Source organism: Salmo salar, chromosome 02, assembly GCF_965601325.2.
Source record: "Salmo salar chromosome 02, fSalSal1, whole genome shotgun sequence".
Taxonomy (NCBI): Eukaryota; Metazoa; Chordata; class Actinopteri; order Salmoniformes; family Salmonidae; genus Salmo; species Salmo salar.
This window is the reverse complement of record NC_138292.1, coordinates 86,820,325-86,837,369: the sequence shown is the minus strand read 5'-3', so window position 1 is coordinate 86,837,369 and position 17,045 is coordinate 86,820,325. Positions and strand designations below refer to the sequence as shown.

The 17,045-nt window shown below is 43.9% G+C and overlaps 1 protein-coding gene across 1 annotated transcript; it reads left to right on the top strand.

Moving 5' to 3' along the window:
• The first annotated feature begins 460 nt into the window (after nt 1-460).
• LOC123723684 (uncharacterized) lies at nt 461-16,763 on the top strand. The gene is made up of 2 exons (XM_014187087.3): nt 461-1,084; nt 8,419-16,763. Exons 1-2 carry the CDS (start codon nt 682-684, stop codon nt 9,207-9,209), a joined length of 1,194 nt encoding a protein of 397 aa, XP_014042562.2. The 5' UTR covers nt 461-681; the 3' UTR covers nt 9,210-16,763.
• The last annotated feature ends 282 nt before the right edge of the window (nt 16,764-17,045 follow it).

The following is a 17,045-nucleotide window of genomic DNA, read 5'->3' as shown; positions in this document are numbered from 1 at the left end:
GGAGTTACCTCTTCATACTATCAAGAGAATTCTTATAGCATGCTGAATATTTCAGATATAAATATATGTTTTATAAATATAAATCTTATTTCAGTCTATGGGAGATAGATAAATATGTTTCTCTTCATCAGACAGCAGCTCACGTTTTCACAAGAGGCTGTATTTATATAGTAGATAATAGCAGGCCATTGGCTGCCTACATCACCAGGGGTATGTACGGGACTTCTGATTGGTTCCAAGTTTAGGAGTTCGGGAAATTTGCCTGATCAGACAGAGTGTTAAAATATACTTTTTTTGGAAAATGTGCAACAATTGAAGGTGACAACAAATGTTATAGTCATCATAACAATATTTTACTGTGATATTTTACCCACTCTAGTCAGCATATAGCGATGTGGAATTTAAGGCAATGCTGCTGGTGTGACGTATAATGTAGTGGACGGAACGTTTCTTTCAACAGCAGTAACAGTTCGTCAGCCACCTCGGTAGCTTGCTAGACAACATAGCCGAACCAATAAAGTACTATAGACGCTTTAGTGTATATCAGCCACTGTGTTTTAAACCCATTACTGTCGTCTAGTTAGTAATACGATTTAATTTCATATTTACAGTGTTGTTGTTATTGGTCAGCTAGCGGGCTGGTTAAGTTAGCATTAGCCTAGCTAGCTAACATCCCCGACCATGAGCTCACTAAGCTACTCTCCTCCTGCTAAAGAAGAGGAGATCTACTGGACGGAGAAAGAAGCTCTGGTGAAAGAGGAGGAAGAGGAGGCTGTTACAATACAAAAACAAATAGAGGGTGAAGCTGTTACAGTGAAAGAAGAAGAGAGAGACGTTTCAGTTAAAGAAGAGGAAAACGCGTTCAGAGTGAAAGAGGAGGATGTCACCGTAAAAGAAGAGGAAGAGGAGGATGCTGTTTTTGGAGTGAAAGAGGAGGGGGAGATTACTGTCACATTGAAAAAGGAGGAGGAGGAAACTGGATATCTGAGCCCGGTTTCCCAAAGGCATCTTAAGGCGTCCAATGGTTCTAATGATGAACTTAGCAGTAAGATGGTTTTGAGAAACCGTTCCCTGATTAACACTAGTAAGTATTGTCTTAAATACAGAGGCACAAACTCTGCAGTTGCTGAACTGATGTTTGGTGTTAAAGGGGAAATCTGCAGTTGCTACATCCATATTTGTACTTTTAAATCATTGATATATAGCCAGTGGTCAGTCCTTGCATCCATAGGTCTCTCTATGAATTTGGAATGACAGCTTTGTTAATATTTGAACTGCAGATTGGTTGATTGATTGATGTGGCTTTTTTAAAGGTACAACCTAGGTTTTAAACAGCAACAAAATGGCTGCCCAGAGACTTGGTTTGGTAAACAGCTGAGGGATGGGGGCTGGAGAAATGTAACCACTCTCAAATTCATAGAGAAAGATATTGTAGCAACCTTGATCCTAAACCTAGCGACCTCGTCAAGAAGTTCAGACATCTTGGCATAACGGTTATAAGGCGTTGCCTTGACAATCACTGAATTCACTATGTATACAAGGACCTTCTAGAAGGTCAAAATAAGGTTTAACCAGGTTGAGGCTATACAGTGTTTGTTTACAAACAGTGGTGTTATAGGAGCTCATGTTTTGGTTTCTGATGGGGAAATACAGTTGAAACATTTGAGGCATTTATAAGTTATATTCTTCAAGAATCAATGTCTATAATGCCTGACCCCATTTAGTCAACTGGTTGATTGTTTGGTCGACTGGCTGTTGGTCGACCAACATCTTTTTAGTTGAGCAGTCACAAATTATATACATGTTTTATGGCACAAGAGACACTTGTCTGATTCGTTCTTGTCTCAGTGGACTAATCCATTGTGGAGGCTGTGGGGATGGCACAGTCCAAGAAGGGCCGTGTACACTACATGATTTTGGGCCCGATTTAGCTGTGTCATGCTTTTGTGATTGGAGACAAAATCCCCATGTCGTTGCCTACTCGAGGTGTGCGGCCGTCACCAACACTCGTTTAATGTCAGCTGGTCAGAGACACAATCCGAGGTCTACCAATCACGTCTTTGAGCAGTCCCAGATGTCCCAATATTTTTCAAAACATGTTTGATTTTATCGGCCCTAATTACAAAAGCATTGTAGATGGTGAGATGTGCAATGACATGTTTTGAGAACGGTGATCAGAAATAGCCAATGAGAGCTCACCAGAGAAGAAGCCATGGAGATGATGATGTTGTGTAGACTCCAGCAGGAGAGATGACTACTAGTATGTGTTTGTATTTGCCTTTAACCAAAGCCAGTGGGAAATCGTTACAGCTTTGATGTTCACAAGCAATGTTATTCAAAATGTTTGGTAGATATTTCAACTCTGTAGTGTAAGGGTGAATATCTGACTGCTTTGAGCCACAGCTTGTTCTAGCTATGTTAACAATCTAATTACATCATCACGTCATTGTTACATCATAAACGTTTATAAGACAGCATGAGGAGCTAGAGGAAAGACTCTTGTTTAATGTGATTTAATGTTAATGTTTAAGGCTCAGATGTTAGGATCTGTAGTGCTGAGTGGCGCAGCGGTCTAACGCACTGCATCTCAGTGCTTGAGGCGTCACTACAGACACCCTGGTTCGAATCCAAGCTGTATCACAACCCGACCGTGATTGTGAGTCCCATAGGGCGGCGCATAATTGGCCCAGTGTCGTCCGGAATTGGCCGGTGTAGACCGTCATTGTAAGTAAGAGTTTGTTCTTAAATGACTTTCCTCTTAACTTTTATTTTAAATACATTAAAAGAAAATCTAAATAAGATGCTTATGGCATGTCTCTCTCCAGATTCCCTCCCACCAATTGGTGCTCATTCATTGTTTCCTAACTTCATGGTGTGAATTGTTTGCCCTTTTGATTGTTAGTGTCTATCAGTTCCCCTATAATATATATATATATATATATCACCAGTTCTACATTTACCATTAATTCCCATCATGTATCATCCATCTACAGTGTTTGTTTGGTTACGGTAACTTCTGTTAATGCATTCCATATATTATTATTATTACAGTCTTATTGTTGTCATTGTCAGAGTGGACACGTTGTTTACAGAGCTTATAACCTATGCTACACTGGTGAGAAACATGTTGGTTTATTTCATTCCATTTATTAGTTTTGTCAATTTATTAATTGTCTTTTTATTTGTAGCGCTTCTGTCAATCTTGAATAAGGACACTCACCTGATTACACATAGAAGCAGGCCTAGGCTACCTGGCCCCCAAATGTAGGCCTATAAATGTGCCCATTTGGGGATGTCTGATAGTATTTCTGATTGTCTTAACTCACCACCACTAATGAGTTGTGGAGCTTCTCAAAGTATTTTTTTCTTCACCTCAAACAGAAAGTAAACAAAGTCTGCTTTTACATCCATTGAGAATTACAATAGTTCCTCAATGTAGCAGATTTAGGTCGTTCCCTTTTAGATAACAAAAAATATATAAGTCGTCCTCTGATTCATTGCAGACATCAGAAAATAGGCCAGATTACTTCCTGTGTCTGTTTGGATCTCACCGGCGCGTGAAACTAAGAGCATATTGGATGATGTCATATTTCATTCTCCCAATTTTCACTGTACCCATCATGAGGTTGCTACCCATCACAAATGAAAGTTTACAACAACGTAGGGTGCACAGGTTGAGAGAAACACTTGAGTTATTCCTTCTCGCATCAACACGCTCTCCTCCTCCTCACCTTTTCCTTTTGTTTGTGGACTTCAATGCACAACACATCAGCTGTATGTGACCAGGATAAAAAACGAATTCCAAGCCAAACCATATCATAACTGCTACACACAGCCTACATCGTTGTCACCATATTAGCTAAAGTAACATCATAGTCAACATAGCTAATAGGACTAACGCGTTAGTAAACCTGCTACAATCATGCAGTAACTTTACAGTGTACAGTCAGTAAGCAGTTTAGCAGTTACACCGGCATGCCATGGTGGTTTTCCTTTGTAAAACTTAAAGCTTACCTTTGATTTAGAAGAGTTCAATTTTGTGTTGGATAGCCAGCTAGCTAACATAGCATCCCTCTGTTTGAGCAGGGTGTTTGAGTAGACTAAACAAGCTAGCTGCATTTGCTAGCTAAGAAAGTCAAACTGAAAAAAATGACACACTATTGCTTCTCCTTAATTTAAGAAATACATTTGTTTAAAACTGTTTAACTATTGTCTTTCTCTCTTTGAGTCAACTACTCACCACATTTTATACACTGCAGTGCTAGCTAGCTGTAGGTTATGATTTCAGTACTAGATTAATTCTCTGATCCTTTGATTGGGTAGACAACATGTCAGCTCATGCTGCAAGAGCTCTGATAGGTTGGAGGACGTCCTCCGGAAGTTGTCATAATTACTGTGTAAGTCTATGGAAGGGAGTGAGAACCACGAGCCTCCTAGGTTTTGTATTGAAGTCAATGTACCCAGAGGAGGACGGAAGCTAGCAGTTCTCTAACTACACCATGGTGCTACCCAGTGGTGTAAAGTGTTTAAGTAAAAATACTTTAAAGTACTACTTAAGTCATTTTTGGGGTATCTGTACTTTACAATTTATATATTTTTTACTACTTTTACTTCACTACATTCCTTAAGAAAATGTTGTACTTTTTACTCCATACATTTTCCTTGACACCCAAAAGTACTCGTTACATTTTGACTGCCTAGCAGGACAGGAAAATAGTCCAATTCACACACTTAAGAACCGAACATCCCTGGTCACCTCTACTGCCTCTGATCTGGCGGTCTCACTAAACACTCATGCTTTGTTTGTAAATTATGTTGGAGTGTGCCCCTGGCTTTCTGTAAATAAATAAAAAACAAGAAAATGTTGCCATCTGGTTTGCTTAATATAAATAATTTGAAAATATGTATATTTTTACTTTTGATACTTAAGTATATTTTAAACCAAATACTTTTAGACTTTTACTCAAGTCGAATTTTACTGGGTGACTTTTATTAGAGTCATTTTCTATTAAGGTCTCTTTACTTTTACTCAAGTATGACAATTTGGGTACTTTTATTCCAACACTTGTGCTACCCAACAGAGTGCTGCTGAGGCTACTGTAGACCTTCATTGAAACACAGTGTGTTTTAATCTATTATTTGGTGAAGTGAATATATTTATTATAGTTTTATCTACAAAGTTATGATCAGGGAAGAAGAAGAAAACACTCCAAATAGCACAATTGGTTAGGATCCCATAAGATGGCCGGCTTTCCAATGCAGCGCCATTCTTAATAACATTCTTAACGTGAACAAGGAACAACATATTTTAATGGATGTGAGATAATTACCTTCTGTAATATAGCATAGCTTTGTAATCATGACATTATGTACTTTCATGGAAAATAAGCAGGTTTCTCAACTCATACCCTGAAATTTAGAAGGGATTTTTCGTGAATATTGGCTTAGCAACCGTGTGACGCGGCATGACAACGTGAACGCGGTTGGTCGACAGTCTGTTGGACAGGCGTTAGACGTTTGGAAAGTTATGAAACTTCCTGAAAAGGTTTCCTTTAAAACATTTTTGTTTACTAGCCTGTTTAATTTGGATCCTGTAACGCGGTTAGTCCCGGACTTGTGTCTGTTTAAATTCCTGCTGTTTGTTGTGATTTCCATCGGCTTTACGAGGTGTGACTGGAATTGTGTCGAGTACCAACGTACTCCAACTTCAAAGAAAGTAGGGAGTGTTTAGCCAGGTACAAAAAAATATGTCTACAGGCAATTTTTACAGCAATAGGAAAATAGCTTCAACAGCCTTGTCCAAATTCTGGTGGATTCAACTAACAAAAGAAAGGACGATCTGACCAGAGAGGTGCAAGACCTTAAGAACAGTTTACAGGTCTCCCAGGGAGAGGTTCATGTCCTGAAAGAGACTTGCAGCAAGATGGCAACAAACTGTATGTCCCCGTGAGATGACATCATCACTGTCTGTGAATTATTATTATTACAGATGACATCATCACTGTCTCTGAATTATTATTACAGATGACATCATCACTGTCTGTGAATTATAAATACAATGTGATTTCTCAAAGCTGTTTAGACATGGAGAAAATACAATATATTGCCTAGCCATGATTGGTTGAGATGATGAGGGGGCTGGGACTTTCACGAGAAAGAGAGTCCATTCTGTGACTCAAGGCTTCTCTGTCAAATGGCACATCCTGCTCTCTGTTACCGTGGAGATTTCAAAGATCCATTGGATTTACTAATATTGTCATCATGAACTACATGAAAAGTGTAGCTACATATTTCAATACCAGTGTTGTCCTGAGTACAGCTGCTGGTATCAACACAGCTCTGTCTACTGTGGATAAAGCAGTCTGAACTGGTTGTCCTGAGTACAGCTGCTGGTATCAACACAGCTCTGTCTACTGTGGATAAAGCAGTCTGAACTGGTTGTCCTGAGTACAGCTGCTGGTATCAACACAGCTCTGTCTACTGTGGATAAAGCAGTCTGAACTGGTTGTCCTGAGTACAGCTGCTGGTATCAACACAGCTCTGTCTACTGTGGATAAAGCAGTCTGAACTGGTTGTCCTGAGTACAGCTGCTGGTATCAACACAGCTCTGTCTACTGTGGATAAAGCAGTCTGAACTGGTTGTCCTGAGTACAGCTGCTGGTATCAACACAGCTCTGTCTACTGTGGATAAAGCAGTCTGAACTGGTTGAAGCTGAGTGGGAAGGATTATTCAGAAAGTGTTTCAGTCTGCTGTGAATCATCATAATCCATACACTAGTAAGAGTCTACAGTTAAAATGGCAAGATACCTACAGGTACATACGGTATTGTCTCAACTGTATCAAAAAGTCATTTTCATATTAGCTATAGAGCTAGTTAGACAGTTGCATACAGGTACCGTTATAGCTTGCCATTGTTTACAGATGTCTCGTTGCGGGATGAAGCAACGTTAAGACAGCTAGCTGAGCTGGCCAGTTGCATTCTGCTGTTAATGTTGATTGGGACACATGCTAAGATGGCTGGCTAGCTAGCTAGATACTATGAAATGATAGCTAAATAGCTAGCTAGCTATTGGGTTATAGATTTTGAGATCGTTTTTTTGCATGTTCAACTAGCTGGCTAGCTAGATGAATACCTTTTACATCTAGCCAGCTGGTAATTATGAAGCTAAATCTAGCTAGTTATCTTGTTTGCATTTCCATTGTTGGGCTGGAAGCAGGTTAAGTGTGAAAATGGCATTTAAGTACCGCAGTCTACAGGCAATAACAAGCTATAGGACATCAATGAATTCATGTTTTAACCTATTTTTCTGTAATTTGTCTACCAGTACATAGAGATGGTCGAGGGTGAACAAGTAATACTTCAGGTATTTTGTCTTTGTACTCTGAGCTTGTTGCTTGGACTTGGGGGTCAATTCATGTTATTGCTGGTATACAGCTTTGAATGACTATTTTAGTCTACTTTCCTCCTTTACAGTTTTAATTGTCTGGAGCCTGGTGTTGTTGTGGCCAAGGAGCTTTCACTCAGATGGAACCAGGTTTCAGCTGCTGCTCATTGTTGACGTCCTTCCTCCAAGAGAGGTGATAGCATCCCCTGGACTGGACACGACCCGGCCTTTTCACTTTTTCAATGAAAAGGCCGTGAACATTACATGTCCTGGTCCAAAGGGCAGGACAGAAATATGCTCTCAGGCTAGATGAATTTGTTCATTTAATGACCTGAACCAGAGTTACTCAAAGGATCTGATGATATAGGCCTCAGTCTAGATATTGGTTTGACCTTCATGTGTTTTAGGTTTTTCCTAATTGTAATCTACTACCTTTTAGTACTTGAAGTTAATAGGGTATTTTATTGTTGAAATCTTTGTGTTTTTAACCACTAGCTCACTGCTTTATCACATGGCCACATTCTCATGTTCCAATGTGAATTCTTTAAGAGATGGGCGGGTCTAAGGCTCTAGAGGTTGTGAAAGATGCTAAATGGGCGTGAACAAAGAGCAGCACTGTAGATATACAACAATAGACAATGTAATACTGTTAATGGTTTGCCTAATGGGGGAACCTGGTGAGATAATGTTCAGAAAATCCATTTAGACAATTTGGTGAAAGTATTCCTTTTCTAAATAATACGTTTCCCAAGGATAAATGTTTTGTGAACAAAGAGCAGCACTGTAGCTGTACAACAATAGACAAAAAGTAATCTGGCACACTGCTTCGGGTTTCAGCAACTTCAATAATTTATTTAAAGTCAAGAATCATCCACTATACTACTACAAATAAGTTTGTAAAAGCATTTAAACATTCATTAAGGACGTAAATTGTTGTACAACTTTATGGGCATCACCTTTTAGCTAAAAGAAACAGTCGATTTCTGCTGTTGTGGGCCTTTAACCATCTGTCTGACTTTGTTGTTCGCACAGGAGAGGGATGTGACTATTGTGGATCCTCTGGGGAGCCTCAACAACATCATGAAGCTGATGTGGCAGAGAAAAAATCACAATCATACCAGAGAATATACACAGGAGAGAAACCTTTTACCTGTGATGAATGTGGAAAGAGTTTTACTCAGTCAAGCAACCTGATATCACACCAGAGAACACACACAGGAGAGAAGCCTTACCACTGCTCTGACTGCGGAAAGAGGTTCTCAAGAGCAGAGAACCTAAAAGTACACCAGAGAATCCATACAGGAGAGAAACCTTATAGCTGCTCTGACTGTGGGAAGAGGTTTTTTTTGTCAGGACATTTAAAATCACACCAGAGAATACACACAGGAGAGAAACCTTATAGCTGTGATCAATGTGGGAAGAGTTTTACTCAGTCAAGCAACCTGATATCACACCAGAGAATACACACTGGAGAAAAATATCACAGCTGCTCTGATTGTGGGAAGAGATGCACCACTTTATCAGACCTCAAAAGACATCAGAGAATCCATACAGGAGAGAAATGTCATAGCTGTGATCAATGTGGGAAGAGTTTTACTCAGTCAAAGAACCTGATATCACACCAGAGAACGCATACAGGAGAGAAGCCTTACCACTGCTCTGACTGCGGGAAGAGTTTCCCCAGATCAGATTCACTAAAAAGACACCAGCGAACACACACAGGTGAGAAATCTCTTAGCGAGAAATCTCATAGCTGTGAACAATGTGACAAGAGATACTCTGATAAAAGATCTCTGATTAAACATCAGACAATTCATACATGAAGGAGTTGTTCCATAATATCAATGAAATAATGTCACAATGTAGAATGTTTTAACATTGTAGTAGGAGTATTTTAATGATGTCACAATGTAGAATGTTTTAACGTTCTAGAAAAATCCAGGTTCTGAATTGAAAGAGTACTATTTAACAAAAAAAAAGTGTTGCGTTACACTTACCGCATTGTTGACCCACGTGAATTAAAATGCAACATTTCAAAATGTAGTTAGCTGTTTGCTACTAATTGTTATCTCACCGGTGATGTACACATTTTTCCCAGATTCCATGTGGTTTTTGATCTGTTGGTTTTAACAGGACGTGCAACTTCATCTCCCCCCCTCTCGCGCAATTTATTTCCAAGTGATATCGATATGAGTGTTGACAAATAAGTGTTGCATTTCTCTTAGTTTTGGGGACCCCTACATTTAAATGCATCACTCCAAAATGTAGATGACAGTCTTATGCAAATTGTCGTTATTCCACTACTGAAGAAACATGCCTCAAATCACCTCATATTTCAAACATTCAGTCTGACAAAAGATACATGTTTTATTATTCTATGGCTCACCATTAAGTTCATTATTGCTAATACCTATTAACAAAGGGGTGTACATTTGGCTTTGATATTGAATATTTCATAACATTTTCAATTCATGTAACATTTGCAACCAAATGACAATTTTTATAAATGTTTATAAAACAATGTAAAACAAGCTTATATTTTGGGTTTGATATTACATCCTAGTGTTACTATTTTAATCAATGGCATTTCCTTAGAATGCTCATTAGTCTCAGTTTTATTGTTATTATTTTTTTTTTTATCCTCTTATGTTTGTTGTGTAGTAAATATTTCAGTTTTTATTTTCATATTTTTTTTTATTACATTTTCCCTGTGAAGCCATTGTGTTGCATCCATGTCTGAAATGTGCTATATAAATAAAGCTTGATTTGATTTGAGCATATTGTAAAACAAATGAACCCAATGACCAACATATTCTTTCAAAACCAATGACCAAATATGTGTAAAAGCAACATATATCTTGGTCCATCTTAGTACGATAAACTATAAATTCAGTATAGGGTGGCAGGTTGCCTTGTGGTTAGAGCGTTGGGCCAGTAACCGAAAGGTTTCTGGATCAAATCCCTGAGCTGACAAGTTAAAAATCTGTCGTTCTGAACACGGCAGTTAACCCACTGTTCCCCATCTTCATTGTAAATAAGAATTTGTTCTTAACTGACTTGCCTAGTTAAATAAAAGGTCAAATTGAAAAACAGTATATATATTCAGTATATCTAAATAGAAAAAATAGTGCATAGTATGTTAGTTCCCTATCACTTTTCAACCAATCCAGTACATTTTTGTTGAACATTTTGAAATTGTAGTGTAATATAGAAATACTTATCAACTGGATGAATCACCATTTAGTTTGGAAATGATCCAACCATTATGTAGGTTGGTGGAAATCCCCATCGACTGGACGAGTCTCCATTTAGTTTAGAAATGATCCAACCATTATGTAGGTTGGTGGAAATCCCCATCGACTGGACGAGTCTCCATTTAGTTTAGAAATGATCCAACCATTATGTAGGTTGGTGGAAATGATCCAACCATTATGTAGGTTGGTGGAAATGATCCGTCCATTATGTAGGTTGGTGGAAATGATCCGTCCATTATGTAGGTTGGTGGAAATGATCCAACCATTATGTAGGTTGGTTGAATAATAATAAACTACATTCATCAATCTGACTCCATTATCATGTGAATGCTATAGGGCCCATAATAGAATCCAGTGGATTTAGCCACGGTTGTGAGCCTTGCGTCACCACTCAGAATAGTATAGAGATAATAATGTCGCCGAAGGAGATGGCTGTCATTTTACGATCCCATAACCAGTTAATCTACCTTTACCATCGGTCCTATTAGCTAAAGTACAATCAATCGATAATAAAATACACAAACTATGAGCACGTATATCTTACCAACGGGACATTTAAAACAAATATCTTATGTTTCACCGAGTCGTGGCTGAACGACGACATGATTAAGCTTTTTCGGCAGGATAGAACAGCTGCCTCTGGTAAGACAAGGGGCGACGGCCTATGTATATTTCTAAACAACAGCTGGTGCACGAAATCTAAGTAAGTCTCGAGGTTTTGCTCACCTGAGGTGGAGTATCTCATGATAAGCTGTAGACCACACTATCTACCTAGAGAGTTTACATCTATATTTTTCATAGCTGTTCTATATACCACTGCACACCGATGCTAGCACTAAGACCGCACTCAATGATCTGTATAAGGCCATAAGCAAACCGGAAAATGCTAATCCAGAGGCAGCACTCCTAGTGGCTGGGGACTTTAATTCAGGGAAACTCATCCATTCTACCTAATCTCTACCAGCGTGTTAAATGTGCAACGAGGGGAAAAAATAGACCACCTTTACTCCACACACAGAGACACGTACTGTCATAACGTCCACAGAAGGTGGCGCCACTCCCCGGTCGAGTGACGCTCGGCGGTCGTCGTCACCGGCCTACTAGCTGCCACCGATCCATGTTTCATGTGTCTGTTGGTTATGTCTGTTTAGTACGCACCTGTTCCTTGTTTGTAATTAGTGGGAGAGTATTTAGTTTGTCTGTTTCTTGTTTGGGATTTGTGCGGGATTGTTCTGTGTTACGTTAAGGTTAAGGGCTGGATGTTTTTTCCTATGTGTTTTATTTACACAACATTTTTGATAGGCTATAGGGTTGCCGGGCTGCGCCCCGTGTATTTTTTGAGTTTGGAGCTGTTCTCCTTCGTGGTTGTGGTTTTCACCCTGCCTAGTCGTTGTATTCACTCTGGACATTATTAAATATATATTCTACGGACATTTAGTCTCCTGCGCCTGACTCACCCGTTTCCTGCTCCTTGAGATACGTGACAGAATCCCTCACCTGAAGATGGAGTCAGCAGGAGCTGAAGCACCATCCATGGCAGATCAAGTTTCACAACATGCCAGCCTCCTTCAACGACTGGGCACGGCCATGGATCAGGTGCTGGCCCGTTTGGAGAGCTGGGAGAGAGCTGCTCCCTCATCCACCCCAGTGCCTACTCACCACCCTGCGCCCCTACCAGCACCTACCGAACCCAACATGAGTGGGATCCGGATCATGGCTCCCAGGGAGTTTGATGGTATGGCCTCTGGGTCCAAGTTTTTTTTTTTACTACAACTAGATCTGTACCTGGCGACCGTCCGCCCCTCCCCCCCCCCGGACGAATAGAGGGTGAGCGTCCTCGTCTCATGCCTTACGGGTAAAGCCCTAGAATGGGCCAACGCAGTCGGCTAGGATTGACTACCCGGAGTTCGCCCGTCGCTTCCGGGCGGTATTCGATCATCCCCCGGAGGGCAAGGCGGCAGGTGAGCGATTATTCCACCTGAGGCAGGAGACGAGGAGCGCTCAGGACTTTGCCCTGGATTTCCGGACTCTCGCCGCCGGATCGGGGTGGAATGAGCGGGCCCTGATTGACCACTACAGATGTAGTCTTCGTGAGGACGTCTGCCGGGAGCTGGCTTGCCGGGACAATACGACCACTCTGGACCAGCTTATTGATTTGTCCATTAGGATGGACAACCTGCTGGCTGCCCGGGGGCGTTCTAGTCGGGGTCTGTTTGTTCCACCTCCCAGCCCTCCTGCTCCAACGCCCATGGAGATAGGAGGGGTTGCAGCTAGGAGGACCGGAGGGGGGAGCCTCTCCTGCGCCCATTGTGGTCGTAGAGGGCACACTGCGAACCTGTGCTGGAGAGGTCCACCTGGGAATTCAGATGGCAAGCAGAGCACCACATCGACCCCCCAGGTGAGTCAGCACCAGTCACACCCAGAGTCCTCTGTCGATCACATGTACACCTCTGTTTGTTTCCCTGAGTTTTTCCCTCACTTCCTGTATAAGGCACTAGTCGATTCAGGCGCAGCTGGGAGTTTTATGGACCGTGGGGTCGCCACTAAGTTAGGTATTCCCCTGGTTCAGTTGGACCAAACCTTTCCTGTGCACGCCCTAGATAGTCGACCACTAGGGTCCGGCCAAGTGAGGGAAGTCACAGTGCCACTAGTCATGGTGACGCGGGGGGGTCATGAGGAACGTATCAGCCTGTTCCTCATTGATTCCCCGGCGTTTCCGGTGGTACTGGGGATTCCCTGGCTGGCCACTCACAACCCTAAGATTTCGTGGAGGCAGAGGGCTCTTAAGGGGTGGTCGAAGGAGTGCTCAGGCAGGTGTATAGGAGTTTCCACCGGTGCGACCACGGTGGAAAGTCCAGAACCAGTCTCCACCGTGCACATTCCCTCTGTATATGCCGATTTGGCTATCGCCTTCAGTAAAAAGAAGGCGACTCAATTACCCCCTCATCGTCAAGGGTATTGTGCGATAAACCTCCAGGCTAACGCGGCCTTTTCTAGGAGTCACGTGTCTCCTCTGTCTAAGGAGGAGACAGCGGCTATGGAGACATATGTCGATGAGTCCTTGAGACAGGGATACATTCGGCCATCTAAGTCACCCCTCTCCTCGAGCTTTTTGTGAGGAAGAAGGAGGGACGTCTGCACCCGTACATTGATTATAGAGGTCTAAATTCCATCACGGTGGGTTTCCGTTACCCACTACCTCTCATTGCCACGTGAGTGGAGTCTTTTCACAGGGCGCGCTTCTTCACAAAATTAGATCTCAGGAGTGCGTATAACTTGGTGCGTATCCGAGATGGAGACGAGTGGAAAACCACATTTAGTACCACATCTGGCCATTATGAGTACCTCGTCATGCCGTATGGGTTAAAGAATGCTCCCGCCGTCTTCCAATCCTTTGTAGACAAGGTTCTTCGAGACCTGCTCGGTCAGGGTGTGGTGGTATATATCGATGACATTATGATTTACTCCGCCACACGCGCCGAGCATGTGTCTCTGGTGCGTAAAGTGCTTGGACGGCTGCTGGAGCATGACCTATTCGTCAAGGCTGAGAAATGTGAGTTCTTCAAACGAGCCGTCTCTTTTCTGGGATATCGCATTTCCACCAATGGAGTAGAGGTGGAATGTGACCGCATTACAGCCGTGCGTAATTGGCCGACTCCAACCACGGTGAAGGAGGTGCAGCGGTTTTTGGGGTTTGCCACTTACTACCGGAGGTTTATCCGGGGCTTTGGTCAGGTAGTGGCTCCCATTACCTCACTGTTGAAGGGGGGGCCGGTGCAGCTGCAGTGGTCGGCAGAGGCGGACGGAGCCTTTAGTCGTCTGAAGGCTTTGTTTACCGACGCACCGGTGCTGGCTCATCCGGACCCCTCTTTGCCATTCATAGTGGAGGTGGACGCGTCCGAGGCTGGGTTAGGAGCAGTGCTGTCGCAGTGCTTGGGCGTGCCTCCGAAGCTTCGCCCCTGTGCGTTCTTTTCTAAGAAGCTGAGTCCGGCTGAACGCAACTATGATGTGGGGGACCGGGAGTTGTTGGCTGTGGTCGAGGCCCTGAAGGTGTGGAGACATTAGCTTGAGGGGGCACGTCACCCTTTCCTCATCTGGACTGATCACCGTAACCTGGAGTACATCCGGGCAGCGAGGAGACTTAACCCTCGTCAAGCCAGGTGGGCCATGTTTTTTACGAGGTTTCAATTCACCTTGTAGTACATTCCAGGTTCCCGGAACCGGAAGGCCGATGCACTGTCGCGTCTCCACGACACCGAGGAGCGGACCATCGATCCTACTCCCATCCTCCCTGCCTCCTGTCTGGTGGCACCTGTGGTTTGGGAGGTGGATGCGGACATCGAGCGGGCGGGGCAGTCAGAACCTATTCCACCTCAGTGTCCCGCTTAGTGTTCGCGATCGTCTGATCCGGTGGTCGCACACTCTACCCTCGTCGGGTCATCCTGGTGTGGAACGGACAGTGCGGGCCCTGAGAGGGAAGTACTGGTGGCCCACCTTGGTTAAGGATGTCAGGCACTATGTCTCTTCCTGTTCAGTGTGCGCCCAGTGTAAGGCTCCTAGGCACCTGCCGCGAGGGAAACTACAGCCCCTCCCTGTTGCACAGTGACCGTGGTCCCACCTGTCGGTGGATTTCCTTACGGATCTCCCGCCTTCTCAGGGGAACACCACAATCCTGGTCGTTGTGGATCGGTTCTCTAAGTCCTGCCGTCTGATCCCTTTTCCCGGTCTTCCTACGGCCCTACAGACCGCGGAGGCCCTGTTTACGTATGTCTTCCGGCACTACGGGGTGCCCGAGGACATCGTCTCTGATCGGGGTCCCCAGTTCACGTCCAGGGTGTGGAGGGCAATTATGGAGAGGCTGGGGGTCTCGGTCAGTTTGACTTTGGGTTTTCTCCCCAAGAGTAATGGGCAGGTGGAACGTATTAACCAGGATGTGGGCAGGTTTCTATGGTCCTATTGCCAGGACCGGCCAGGGGAGTGGGTGAAGTTTTTGCCATGGGCTGAGATGGCGCAGAATTCTCTGCGTCATTCCTCTACTAACCTGTCGCCCTTCCAGGTGTTATTAGGATACCAGCCGGTCCTGGTGCCTTGGCATCAGAGCCAGATAGAAGCTCCTGCGGTGGAGGAATGGGTTCAGTGCTCGAAGGAGACCTGGAGTGCCGTCCAGGAGTGCCTTAAACGAGCTGTAGGACGGCACAAGGAGAGCACTGACCGCCGCCGCAGTGAGGCCACCGTGTACAAACCGGGGGACAGAGTCTGGCTCTCGACCCGGAACCTGTCCCTCCGCCTGCCCTGCCGGAAGCTGGGTCCGCGATTTGTGGGGCCGTTCAAAGTCCTGAGAAGAATAAACGAGGTGTGTTATAGGTTACAACTTCCTTCACATTACCGTATTAACCCCTCGTTTCATGTGTCTCTCCTCAGGCCGGTGGTAGCTGGTCCGCTACAGGACGCTGAGGTGCGGGAGGTCCCTCCACCCCCCCTGGACATCAGGGGGGGCCCCGGCGTACACAGTCCGGTCCATCTTGGACTCCCGACGTCGGGTAGGGGGCCTGCAGTACCTCGTGGACTGGGAGGGGTACGGTCCGGAGGAGAGGTGCTAGGTCCCGGTGGGGGATATTCTGGATCCAACCCTGTTGAAGAGATTCCACAGCCTCCGCCCGGATCGCCCTGCTCCTCGTCCTCCGGGTCGTCCCCGAGGCCGGCGTCGGCGCGCTGCAGGAGCCGCGCATCAGGGGAGGGTACTGTCACAACGTCCACAGAAGGTGGCGCCACTCCCCGGTCACCGGCCTACTAGCTGCCCCCGATCCATGTTTCATGTGTCTGCTGGTTATGTCTGTTTAGTACGCACTTGTTCCTTGTTTGTAATTAGTGGGAGAGTATTTAGTTTGTCTGTTTCTTGTTTGGGATTTGTGCGGGATTGTTCTGTGTTACGTTAAGGTTAAGGGCTGGATGTTTTTTCCTATGTGTTTTATTTACACAACATTTTTGATAGGCTATAGGGTTGCCGGGCTGCGCCCCGTGTATTTTTTGAGTTTGGAGCTGTTCTCCCTCTTGGTTGTGGTTTTCACCCTGCCTAGTCGTTGTATTCACTCTGGACATTATTAAATATATATTCTATGGACATTTCATCTCCTGCGCCTGACTCACCCGTTTCCTGCTCCTTGAGATACGTGACACGTACAAAGCTCTCCCTCGCCCTCCATTTATCAAAACTGACCATAATTCTATCCTCCTGATTCCTGCTTACAAGCAAAACCAAGCAAAAACTAAAGCAGGAAGCACCAGTTTTTTATTAAATGAGTAGGTGTGTCCAAACTTTAGACTGGCACTGTATATGCATGAAACATACATTCTGGAAATCATGTCTCACACTCAGTCATAGTTAGTAGAATAATGCATGGATTG